The sequence below is a fragment of the Epinephelus lanceolatus genome, chromosome 18 (assembly GCF_041903045.1).
Source record: "Epinephelus lanceolatus isolate andai-2023 chromosome 18, ASM4190304v1, whole genome shotgun sequence".
Classification (NCBI taxonomy): Eukaryota; Metazoa; Chordata; class Actinopteri; order Perciformes; family Serranidae; genus Epinephelus; species Epinephelus lanceolatus.
In genome coordinates this window covers 41,514,268-41,527,427 of record NC_135751.1, presented here as the reverse complement: position 1 = coordinate 41,527,427, position 13,160 = coordinate 41,514,268, and the positions used below count along the sequence as shown (strand labels likewise).

The following is a 13,160-nucleotide window of genomic DNA, read 5'->3' as shown; positions in this document are numbered from 1 at the left end:
CAGCCGCTGTGCACTCACCGGAAATGACGACCGCAAATGAGCTAGTTAGCAAACTAGCATTAGCATTCGCATTATCGTTCGCGGTACCAAATCATTACAGACTGCTAAATTAACCCAACAAACATACTGCTGGCTTATACCCAACACAACAGTATAGTGGTGCTTAGTGCAAAAAACATGTATTTGTACAATGCAGCGACGTTCACTGTCGCACAGTCCTCGGCCGCTAGTTCCAGTTTGAAACGTGGTCCCTCCCCTTCTGCTATGTAGCCAAGATGGCGACCATTGAGGGCGAGAAGTGTCCATAGTTCCACACTCAACTTCTTGACCGTTTTGAGTGCACCATCTGGGTACTCATAGTGCACTGCATTTTTCCATACTTCTCAGTGTGAACACACTTATGCACTCAAAATATTAAGTGTAAGTACAGAAGTACGCGATTTGAGACACAGCACTAGTCAACAACAAAAAAAAATCTGTGGGATTTAATGTCCCCTTTCTCATGATGTCAAAAGTAACTAAAAGCTCTGAGTGGTGTCAGGAGGCTAACTTGAACTACTGGTGTAAACAAGTTCCTTAAAGTAGCTCAAAATGTTTTTCTCCAGTGTCATTATAGATCTGGTGATACTGTACCACTTTGAAACCTGAGCTAAGTGGCTTCATTTCTTTCAAAAACATGGGAAGAAGGCAATGAGCAACAGAAGAAAAAAAATTACCCCAAAAATTTGCAAGAAATTTGTAAAAAGAGAAAATTAAAAACAAGAAAATTAGTTTAAAAAAGTTTAAACAAACAAAACAAGGAAATGGCCTGGGAAAAGAACTTAAAATTATAATAACTCTGTACCATAATTTTAAATATGTAGTAATAACAATTATAAATTTAAAGTTCCCCTAGCTTTTTTTTCTTTTTTTTTTATAGTTTTCTAAATATATCAGTTTTTTCACAATGTTTTTGAAAGAACTCAACTCTAACTTTGTATTTAACTTTCAAACAAAGGGTAAGATTAAAAAATACAACTAATTTTTGGTGGGGGGAGGGTTGTGAATTTTCTGCCAGTCACTCAGGGAGGACATCGTAAAGATATTTGTAGTTTCAGGGAGGGTGACACCCCAGCCACAGGTCCCTGACCTCAACCATCACAACCAAATGCCTAACCTCAACCCTTAACCTAACTTAACACCTAATTGTAACCTGAATCCTGAAACAGGCTGATGAAGGAGTGAGGACCAGCCAAAATGTCCTCACTTTCCCAAAATAACTTCACTCTATTACAAAAATGTTTGGTCTTCACTATATATATCATGTACAAGTATAAACATGCACACACACACACATTCCTGTACTTCTATCTTTTTGAGGACCCTCACTGACGTGATGAATTCCCTAGTCCCTTACCCGAACCTTAACCATCACAACTAAATGCCTAACGCTAAACCTAATTCTAACCTAAACCCTAAAACTAAGTCTTAACCCTCAAACAGGCCTTTGAAAAGTAAGGAGCAGCTAAAATGTCCTCACTTTGCAAAAAAGTCCTCACTCTGTTGCTAAAATACATGTTTCGGTCCTCACTTTGTAGCATGTGCAAACTCTCACACAGACATCGATACTGTCAGCTGTCTGTTCGGCCGTCCTAATCCAGCCCCACAGGGTACATTCGAACTCATAACACCCACACAGTCCCACATTAGCCTCTGCTTTCAGTCAGCGGTGTGGATTTGAAAGCCACTATGTGACTCCCAAAATCCATATATACATGTAGTGGTGTACAATGTTCCTCAGTCCCTCAAAAACTGTAAAATAAAATGTATCAGAGGAGTCGTTATCACATGGAAAAGTTGACTGAAAACTTTTATATGATAACACGATAATTCTGATTTTACATGGAGATATTAAAAATATTTCTCAGAGTTTATCGTCCATTTTAATTATTTATTATCTTTTTTTGTTGTTGTTTTTACATGTTCAAAATAAACATCAGTTAAAGTATCCAGAACGACCCATTTTAGAATATTTTTTAGTATATTATTGGATTATCATTATTGACTCATTTTAATTACTTTACGTTCGTAGAGTAGTTTGTAAATTTACTTCCAGGATCAACACAACTTTATCTTAATCCATGAAATTACACTAAAACGTATTTGTTAATTTATATATTTTTATGATTAGTTAGTAGCATATAAGTATAAAGCAGTGTACAATGGAGAGACCAAAGTATAATTACCTCAAAATTGTACTTAAGTACAGTACTTGAGTAAATGTACTTTCCACCCCTGCAGAGCTGTGATGAGCTGCGCTCTACAAAATGTGAGCAGTTTGTTTCCCATCAGACCATCAAGGTGTTCACATGTGATGTAACTCTGTACATGTGTGTACTCAACATATATGACCCGCGCTGTGCTTCCAGGAATGTTCCACTTGTATCAACATGTGACACACACACATGAACACACACACACACACACACACATTACTCGTCAGGATACTTTAACACAGAACTGTTGAATTCAGTCAAAGTCAGACTCTAATCTTCAGTCTGAGCTCTACAGAGACTCCTGATGAGCACAATGAAAACAGTAACATCAATCATTTATTAGCACACACACACACACACACACACACACACACACATGCACACTGCAGTACATGACAGGACATGACGCAGTTACATGAACACAGAGACAAACTGGACATCAGATACGCCTGAGGCAGATTCCACTGAGGGGGAGGAGATACATGTTTCTGCCTGAGTCTGCAGAGACGAGCCTAAAGGGTAAAGTGTGTGTGTGTGTGTGTGTGTGTGTGTGTGTGTGTGTGTGTGTGTGTGTAGAGGTGACAAACCTAAAGTAATGTAGGTTAGGTTTGGACAAGTAAAGTAACGTAGGTAGGTTTTAGGAAAGTTAAGTTACATATGTCAGCTGTAGGAAAAGAATCCTGGAAAATAATTACGGTTGGGTGACGTCATGTTATGTACCTTACGTAATGTTACGCAGGTTAGGTTTAGGAAAGCAAAGATACATAGGTTAGCTTTAGTAAAGGAATCATGGTTGTGTGTTGTCAGATTAAGTACCCAACGTAATATTATGTAGGTGAGGTTTCTGAAAAGAATTATTGTTGGGTGTCGTCACGTTCCGAACCTAACATAAAGTTATGTAGGTTAGGTTTAGGGACAGAATCATGGTTGGGCGTTGTCTCGTTACATATGTAAAGTTAATCACCTAAGGTAATAGGTCAGGTTTAGGCAAGTACAGTTCCATTGGTCAGATTTTGGGAAATAGATAGGGTTGGGAGTCGTCACATTACGTACTTTACGTAAAATTACAAACCACATGTTAAGTTACGTAGGTTGGGTTTGGGCAAGTAAAGTAACGTAGGTGGGTTTTAGAGGAGTACAGTTCCGTATGTTAGGTTTAGGAAAAGAGTCATGGTTAAGCGTCATCATGTTACCTACCTAACATAAAGTTACGTATCCAACGTAAAGTTACTTAGGTGAGGTTTAGCAAAGCAAAGTTAAGTAAGTTAGATTAAGGAAAATAATTATGGTTGGGTGGCGTTATTTATGTACTTAAAGCAAAGTTATGCAGGTTAGGCTTAGGAAAGCAAAGTTTTGTAAAGGAATCATGCTTAAGCATTGTCATGTCACGTAACTAAGATAAAGTTATATACATAATGTAAAGCTATGTAGTTTAGGTTTAGTAAGGGAGTCATGGCTAAATATATTTTGAGTTCATACTTGGTTGTTGTTGTTATAGTTTCTGAGATAAAGACATTTTCTTACCATAAGACATTTAATACCAAAGATATGCACTCATGCAGAGTGGGAAAAATCATATGTGTGCCCAGCCCGCATAGGTTTACGGAAAAAAAAAAAAAAGACCAGAGTCAAACATGTATTTTCAGACAACATTAAAAAGAGAAAAAAGTGACAAAAACATCCTCCATGATCGGATCATCATTGTTTAAGACCCAGTGAAGAACGTAAGTAATAATCAAACAACTTTCTTTTCCAAGCTTTTGTGACTAACTTGGCAAACTCAAACACAACAAAATCGGCCTTTGGTCATCTGAAGTGAACTAACTGAATACAACACACGACTGTCTCACACACATGGAGGAGACAGTGACAACATTCAATTTTACAAGCAGCATCTATATTCCTAAAATCTGTGGAGGTGTGAGGGCTCAGATATGAGCCTGGTCATTACATGGTGACAACAAGGAAAGCATAACAGCACCATCCTGTGGTTAAAACATGCACTTACATTAACAGCTGACTGCTGAATCTTCTGAAGAGATTTCAACATGTTCCTGAGTTTATTCTGTAAGAATATAAATCATCACCAGATATTCTTCATTTATACTGTAATGTTTAAAGAGGCAGGTGTGACTGTAGCTCACATCAGTCTGGATGGAGGTTTTTAATGTGCATCGAACTGTAGAGACACAAAACTATGTTTATGGCTCATACTTTTCTCTAATTTGTGCTTTTTTAAAATTAATGATTTAAAAAATATATATTTTATTTTGAAAATTAAAAATTAAATAATTTGAATTTTATATATTTTAATTATTAAATATTTAAATTAATATATTTTATTAAGACATTATATTTTATTAAATCAAATTAATTAAATTACTGTTAAATTAATTCAACTTTATATAAAATTCTGATTATTTAATTATCAAATCATATTTTTTTAATTATAAAAATCTATTGATTATATTGAAAATTATATGAGTGATAAAATATATTTCTTAAATTAAAAGTTTAATATTATTTCCAATGATTTCATTATAAATTATATTCTTAATTATTAAATAAAAAATTATATTAATTAATCATTTGTAAAATTATATCTGATAAGAAAATTGTATAACTATATTTTGACCAAACAGAAAGGGACAACAAAATTAAAACAAATGTAACATAAATTAAAATAAAGACACGAGTGGAAGTTACAGAAGGAATTTTGAAGATATTGCATATATTTATCATTTTGACAGCTTTTTTGTTTTGTGAGGAATAAATCGTCAACAGGTATCGGTCCATTTCCTTTATAAATAGGGCGAGATTTGGCGAGAAATAAAATTAGATTAATAAGAAAAAAGCATTAATATCTTTGTTACAATAATCACAGCACCCAAATCCAACATTTTTAAAGTGAATAGTAAAACCTGAGATCATGTTGTCAGCTATAAATTTAGTGATATCTTTCCACAATGTACAAGTACAGGACCAAAATAAATTGGTGCGCATTTCAAGATATAAGTCACAAAAAGATCAGTTTACATCAACGTCACCCTTTAACTTCTTTAAGAATGTTTTTGCTGGATCAATTTAAATGACACCTTTTTTACCTTATTCATCAGGAGAAACTTTTTTGGTTTTTATTAAGAACCAAACATTTGTCACGTCAATGTCGCCAACAAAATGACTCTGATAAAATGTTTCTGCAGGAGCAGAAACCATATTATCCTGTAACAGAGCCCTGATTCTGGAGTTTGTACCTTTACTAAAAGAAAAACAGATCTCTGGTGATGACGCTGTCAGAGGAGAAGACTGGTGCATGTTCACGTGGAAAACCATCTATGACACAGATATAAAGTCTCAGGCGTGGATTTACATACATGACACCATTAGATAATCTGGGCTACATCAAGAGATTAAGATTAAAAGGGATAAAGATTTGGGAGTCAGCGTCCAACAGATATCACAATGTGAACATTAATCACAGTATGGAGTTCAGTGTACGTTCTGATCTGTCCCAGAAGTCAGCGGTGCTCAGTGACTCTTCATCAGCTCACTGTTATCTGTATTTTCATTTGATGTTATTGAAATAAGCACATACATTTACAGCCAAGGGGAAGGAACATGACTTATTTAATTTTATTGTCATTATATATTTGTTATGACCTACCTGCAGTGGTGCCACCAATGTGAGAAAGCTTTTTCCCAGTAAATGTTTTGTCCCTTACAGTCAACATACTCCTTCAAATTAAAGCTGTATATTTGTCTTTTTAATGGAAAGTACAATCAGGCTATATCAGGGAACAATGACTCATCTAACACTTGTTTATACGTGACACACTGCAATCAGAAAGCAAAATAGAATCTGGTTTATTGATAAATAAGATTCCACATACGAGGAATTTTAGTGTATTGGTTCAGAACATAAACATTACACACAAATTCTCAAACAAACAGTTTGTATGATATTTAACAAATTGCTGCTCTACAAATGGCGTCCTGACGTTCCATACTTAACGTAAAGTTACATACTAAAGTTAGTTAGGTTAGGTTTAAGCAAGTAACATCATACGGGTTAGGCAAAGGAAAGCTAAGTTATATAGTTTAGGTTTCAGAAAAGAATCATGGTTGGGCATCGTCATGTTACGAACCTCAGGTAAAGTAAGTAGTAAAAATCATGGTCAGGCATTATGTTACCTAACTCACGTAAAGTTACATGTCCAACATAAATTTATTTAGATTAGGTTTAGCAAAGCAATGTTACGTGATTACACTTAGGTAAGTGAAGTTATGGAGGTTAGGTTCAGGGAAAGAATCATGGTTGGGCGTCATCATGTTACGAACCTAACGTAAAGTTATGTAAGTCTGGTTTGGGGAATTAATCTTGGTTAGGCATTATGTTACCTACCTCACGTAAAGTTACGCATCCAACATTAAGTTATTTAGAATAGGTTTAGCAAAGCAATTTTACGTGATTACACTTAGGTAAGTAAAGTTATGGAGGTTACGTTCAGGGAAAGAATCATGGTTGGGCGTCGTCATATTAGGTATCTTTTGTAGAGTTATGTACCCAATGTAAAGTTACATAGGTCAGGTTTTGGTAAAGTAATATAGTTTGGAATCATCACATTACGTACTTTACGTTAAGTTACAAATCAAATGTAAAGTTACGTATGTTAGGTTTAGGAAAAGAATCATAGTTGGGCATGACGTTATCTACTGAACAAATAGGTATGTATCCAATGTGACATTATTAAGGTTAGCTTTAGAAAAATAATAATGGTTGGGTGAAACAATTGGGGGTTGTTACATTACGTACTTTATGAAAAGTTAAGACCCTAACGTAAATTTACAAACCTAATGTATCTCTTGCATTTCTTTTTTTGTTTTTTATCCCCCTGAATCCTACACACTGGACCTTTAATTAAACACATATGATAACTAACAATGTAAATGTCACATAGAGATCACTGACTCGTGCAGCAGCATGCAGATGTTTGCGTCTGATGACCAGCTGAAAAAAACTGTGAATCAACATTAATCAACATGAATCTATAAAGTGTGAACTCATCACATCAAGTCATGTTACAGCCTGCACATTAAATTATCATGAGTCATACATTAATTGGGCATGTTTGGTGCCCTGATTACAAAGTGTTGCCCGTGTTTCTACACTGCAAAATATTTCCAGAAATATTTCACTGTAATATTTCACAATAAATTACACTATTCATCTTAAAGGCTAAAACTGAGTGAACAGGATGTGTCTCTGTCAACAACCATTTCTCTTAATTTTCTTCTCATAAGTATGGTGTGCCTCAGGGGTCCGTCCTGGGACCAGTTTTATTCTCCTCGTACGCGCTTCCCCTCCAGCACATTATTCAGAGACACAGTGTCTCTTCTCATTCTTATGCTGATGATACACAGACATACCTGATCATTAGATCCACAGACCTTGTTCAGTTATTGACTGCCTTACTGATGTTAAAAGCTGGATGTCAAAAAAATTTCTTTAGCTGAACTCAGGCAAAAGAGATTGTTGTCGACATTTGTTACTTGACAAATTTTGTCTTTGGCTGGTCCCCTACTGGATAATATCAAAGCTGTTGCAAGCAATCTGGTTTGACAGTACTTTAAGACTGAGCAACTTGACACAAAGCTTGTAGAGTCATTTTTCATCTTAGACATATTTCAAAAAATACAATCCATTTTAAGACACAGAGATGATTTTACAGTCGGGGCAACCCAGTTTCACTCCGAAGTTGTTGAAATCCAGTGCTTAGTCAGTGACTTCCGGTGTCAGACACCGACGAAAAAGCCGTCCTTTCACGTCAGTGTGATATGTGGCCAGTCGCCGTTATTGTTTAATGGTCCCCAGTGGCATCAGGGGGAAATGTAGGGGGACAACAACAAAAGTTAAAGCGGTGGAAGTCTGAGTAGGTCGAGTAGGGTGGGTGGGAGTTGTGGTGGATGGGTCAAACAACCACCACATTTACACCGGGGAGGCAGGTATTCACTTCCTGTAAGACTGTAAAGCCAAACCCGGGTTCTTATTTCCTAAACCCAACCATGTGTGTTTGTTGTTGAAGGGGAAGAAAAAAGTCAATCCGGGGTGTTGTACCAACGTAGTGCTTTTATTTTTATTTTTATTTTGTACATTTCCTGTTAAAACAGAAGTGTATTTTGAAAACAGACAATGCATGTAACAGGCTGAAGTTGACACGGCGTCCCAGAACGTCAACAACCAACATACCCAGGGTACCTTGGACGTCATATGTGGACGTGGAAAGTCCATGACCAAACGTGGACATGTGACGAGGTCACAGTGAGGATGAGCCCGGTGTGTTGCTGGAGTTGGTGGAGACCAAAAGCAGAGGTAAAAGGGGAGTGAATATTGGACTTACATTCATCAGGTGCACAGAAATACGACTTGCAATGAATGCTAGTGTTGCCCCATACGTGTTTAAATGTGTAAAATATAAACTGCATTCTAACAAGTCCAACATAGCAACATTAAAGTTGATCATATTTCTGCTGTCAGGGCCCCGAGGCTCTGGAACAATCAGCCCGAGGAAATCAGGTCGGCTGAGTCAGTGACCTCTTTTAGGTCAGTTCTTAAAACAGACTTTAATTAGAGAGCCTTTCCTGGTTTTACATTAATTTAAACTGCCTTTTATTTCCTCAGTTTTTATAAACCAAAGTGTTTTTATCAGTTGTTGTTTTCATCTCTTGACTGTTTGAAATATTTACATGTAAATCACTTTGTAACTCTGTTTTCAGAAGCGTGTTATATTGAGAAATGATTATTATACAGCTGTCATGTCACAGTAATTTACTGTAAATATGACACAGTCAGTTACTGTGAAAGTGATGCACCAAGTCGCCAGTAATTTACTGTGAATCTACAGCCAAATATTTTACACTTTATATTCTCCCTTGAACCTGATCTTCCTCTGAGAATCTGACTTGGTGTTGGTGTCCTGATATGTTTCTTCTCACAGACAGTCTCATCATGGGGATCTGCTGTAGTAAAACAGGGTGGCGGCGGCACAGAGTCAGGGAGGAGGGGTGGGGAGGGGAGAGGGACCCGGATGCTGATGCTGACCGATGAGGAGAAGGAAGCTCGGGAGAGGGAGGAGGAGGAGGAGGAGTGTGAGAGGTGGGGAAAAAAAGAGAAAGAGAAACGGGGGTGTTACGGGCAGCAGTGGAAGTGAAGAGGCCATCCCGTCAGTGATGGACACTCCTGTGGCTGCGGACAAGTTCTGACGAGCTGAACCTCTGCAGAGCCAATTTTATTTTTTATTATCTTTTGAATAATTAGTGCGGGAGACAGGAGGCGGGAGGAGATGCGGTGATATCATGAGCAGAGCCGGCCAGGGAGACAGAAAGAGAGACAGAGAAGAAGAGAAGGAGGGAGGAAGAGGGCGCACGGGGAGGAGAGGCGGGGAGTCGGCTGCCACCAGGCCAGCTGAGGATGCTTGTTGTTTCCACAAACGGGATTAATCACCGGGCCGAGCGCTGATCCTCCTGCCGCACATCGAGCACCTCTCCTGGCTGCAGCTGTCCCGGCCGAGGGCGCGTTCCGTCTGCGTGTCTGGGGCCGGTCTGCCGGAGGCTGTTTGCCTTTTTACATGCTCTCCCCCCTCTTCCTCTATTTCCTGATGCAGGGCCGGGGAGGGGTGAGCCAAAGTGTGCACCGGATATTGGAAAACCCATTCTTCTTGCTGATGCTGTTGTGATAATAGATTATTATCTGGACAACGACGCATCTGCACAGAAAGGCAGATCCTGAGCGAAGCAGGCCTGGCTTTGAGGAGCGAGGAGATGGGGAATGTTTGAGCCTGGGAGGATGATGGAAACATTTTTGGACGGCAGCAGCAGCAGAGAGGAGGGGGGTCCCTGATATCGATCAGAGAATGGATTCAATCAGGGCATTCTGACTTGGGATATTTGAGACTCAGCTCTTACAGAAATCAATCCGTGGCAAATGTAGCCTTCCTGCCCGGGTCTGAATGAGATCTTTCTTTTCTGCTCCACTTTTGGCCAGCTGCATAAGCTACACGGGATCAATCAGCTTTAAACGACTGTTATTTATAGCAGGGGGTGGGTTGGATGTGACTGTATCTCCCATCACTGGCACCGGTCAAACCTCACGCGTCCTCCTCGCTCTCATCTTTTCTGCCTTCCCTCTGAGTGATGCTGCTTTCTGTGCTGTGCTGACAGAGACACACGCCGGGACAGACTTTATTCTAGGCCTTACAGAGTGGAAACTGGGCCGGTTCTCACTCCCAGCACGGACCTGGCCGCATGACAAACAAGTGCATGGGAGTAGCCTGCAGGGCCCGGCTTTAGATCACGACCAGTCCTCCGCACCTCTCCTCTCCTCTCCGCCGCCTGTGATGTGCGTTACGGCATTACGCACGGAGCAGGAGCCACCGCGATCTTGATCTGCCTTATATCAGGAAGAGAATTTCACCTCGGGAAGGATGAGCAGCAAGGAGCTGACGGTGGGCCAGTCCAGCCAGTATGTGGGGCCTTACCGGCTGGAGAAGACCCTCGGGAAGGGACAGACAGGTAGGAACCTCCTGAATTACCCGGCACAGCGAGCAGGACGTCTGCACGGTGCATCAGCTGATTCCAGCAGTCAGGATCAATTTAATACATGATGTGCTCATGTTTCCATCCGTCTCAGGGGTGCAGGCTCCAGACTCTTAGATTTAATGTCCTATAAGACTTTAGCAAGTTTATTTCTAACCAAATTTTAAAAGTAATATTTGGACAGTCATCTTCTTCTTACAGCAGCATTGCAGGGAATATGGAGGTTAGTTGGGTGGTCCCATGCACAGGTTGGGTTTATGTTGGAATATGCTTATCAGAGTGAGACAGGGTTAATCTACGGCACATTTTAACAACAGGTAAGTAAAGTGTTGGGTTTAAAGATTTGTAACCTGAGAGCTGTGTAAGAGCCTGACTCATTTTGCCAAAAAGAAATTAAAACATGAACTAGATCAAATGTTTGTGGCAATTAAGACCTAAAAATGTCAAATTTTAAGGTGATTTCATCAACCATCTTTTGTTCAGGGAAAACTGACTGAGCATTAAGCTCCTTTACAGCAATGTCCTGAGTTCACATCCAATGGGCTGGAAGGATACAAATATATAATTGTAATAAAGTGATCTTAATGATTTAATGATTTTTAAGGCCTACTATTGAATAAATTAAGACCTTTTAAGGACCTGCAGATGCCCTGATCTTGTAAGCCCTTTTATCTCCCATGGTTTTATTCTGCCATCATCTCCCTGAAGGATCTCCTTAAATAAACCCAATCGCCAGAAATTTTTTTTGTGTGTCTGTTTCTGCAAAACTCGAATACGTTACATTTGTGCATTATTATGTAGTGGGTACGTTGAAACTTTCTTAACCACAATGCTGTGGTTAACACAAGGTTATGGTTAGAAAAAGATCGTTTTGGCTTAAAATTGGTTTTGGTGGCACAATCCCGGCAGGAAACAGCAATGTCTGGGTAAAAACCAACACCAATTTGTTGATTTTGGTCATAAAATACCCACATTTGGGCCTAAAAAGCCAGTGGAAACACACTGACAGGTTGCTACAAAACATTCATGTTTGAAGCCTAAAGAACCACTGGAAAACTACTGATGGTTCGCTACAAAACACCTTCCTATGAAGCCTGAAAAGTCCCTGGAAACACAGCAGTGTGTTGCAACAGAACACCCACGTTGGGACCCTGAAAAGATGCCAGAAAAACACAGAATGGTTGCTACAATAGCCCCACACTTGAAGGCTAACACTGGAAAAACAGCGATGACTCTCCAAAAAACACATTTGGAGCTTGAAAAGCTGCTGGAAAGACACCGACAGGTTGCTACAAAATACCCACATTTTGAGCTTAAAAAGACTGGAAAACACTGACAGTTTGCTTGAAAATACCCATGGTTGTAGCTTAAAATGCAGCTGGAAAAACACTGAAAAATTGCTACAAAACACTCGTGTGGAGCCTACAAGCTGCTTGAAAAATACTGACTGCTACAAAACACCTGCATTTGGATCCTAAAAAGCTGCTGGAAACACACTGACAGGTTGCTCCAGAACATTCAAGTTTGGAGCCTAAAGAGCCACTGGAAAAGCACTGATGGTTGCTACAAAACACCTTCGTTTGGAGCCTGAAAGTCCCTGGAAACACAGCAATGGGTTGCTACAGAACACCCACGTTGGGACCCTGAAAAGCTGCCAGAAAAACACAGACAGGTTGCTACAAAAGACCCATATTTGAAGGCTAACAAGACAATGGAAAAACAGTGATGACTCACCACAAAAAAGCTTAAAAAGCCACTTGAAAAACAAAGACAGGTTGCTACAAAACACCAAAGATCGGAGCCTAAAAAACCACAGTACGAACCAACAACCTAACAACCAAACGTTGTTAGGTTGCTCCAAGTCACCAACAGGTCGATAAAATTCATCTACATTTGAAGCCTAAAAAGCAGCCGCAAAAACACTGATAAGTTGCTACAAAACACTCACTCATGCGTGGAGCCTAAAAAGCTGCTTGAAAAATACTGAGTGCTACAAAACACCTGCATTTGGAGCCTAAAAAGCCGCTGGAAACCCACCGACGAGTAGCTAAAACACAACCCGTTTTGTCTCTGTTGGTGTTGAACAGAGGTCTGCAGCTTGGCAGCCATCTTGCCTTGGTGTAACGCCATCCACCATCCCCTCCACCTCCTGATGACAAAATCAGCTCATATATTACGTCACTGTAGAAACGTTGATATGACGCGCATGAATGTGACGTATTAGTGGTTTGCAGAAACGTACAATGCCAACATTTTCCTCTGGTGACTGGGCTGACTAGAATTCATCACAGGTGAATATTTTTTTCGCTACAT

At 39.4% G+C, this 13,160-nt stretch overlaps 1 protein-coding gene across 2 annotated transcripts in view; it reads left to right on the top strand.

The window, feature by feature from the left end:
• The first annotated feature begins 9,450 nt into the window (after nt 1-9,450).
• The window catches only part of LOC117267772 (serine/threonine-protein kinase BRSK1-like), a 40,599-nt gene continuing 36,889 nt past the window's right edge, over nt 9,451-13,160 (top strand). For both annotated transcript variants that reach the window (XM_078161303.1, XM_033643775.2), the window contains exon 1: nt 9,451-10,823. In XM_078161303.1, coding sequence (XP_078017429.1) covers nt 10,736-10,823 — 88 coding nt within the window. In that variant the 5' untranslated portion in view covers nt 9,451-10,735. The remainder of the gene's footprint in view (nt 10,824-13,160) is intronic.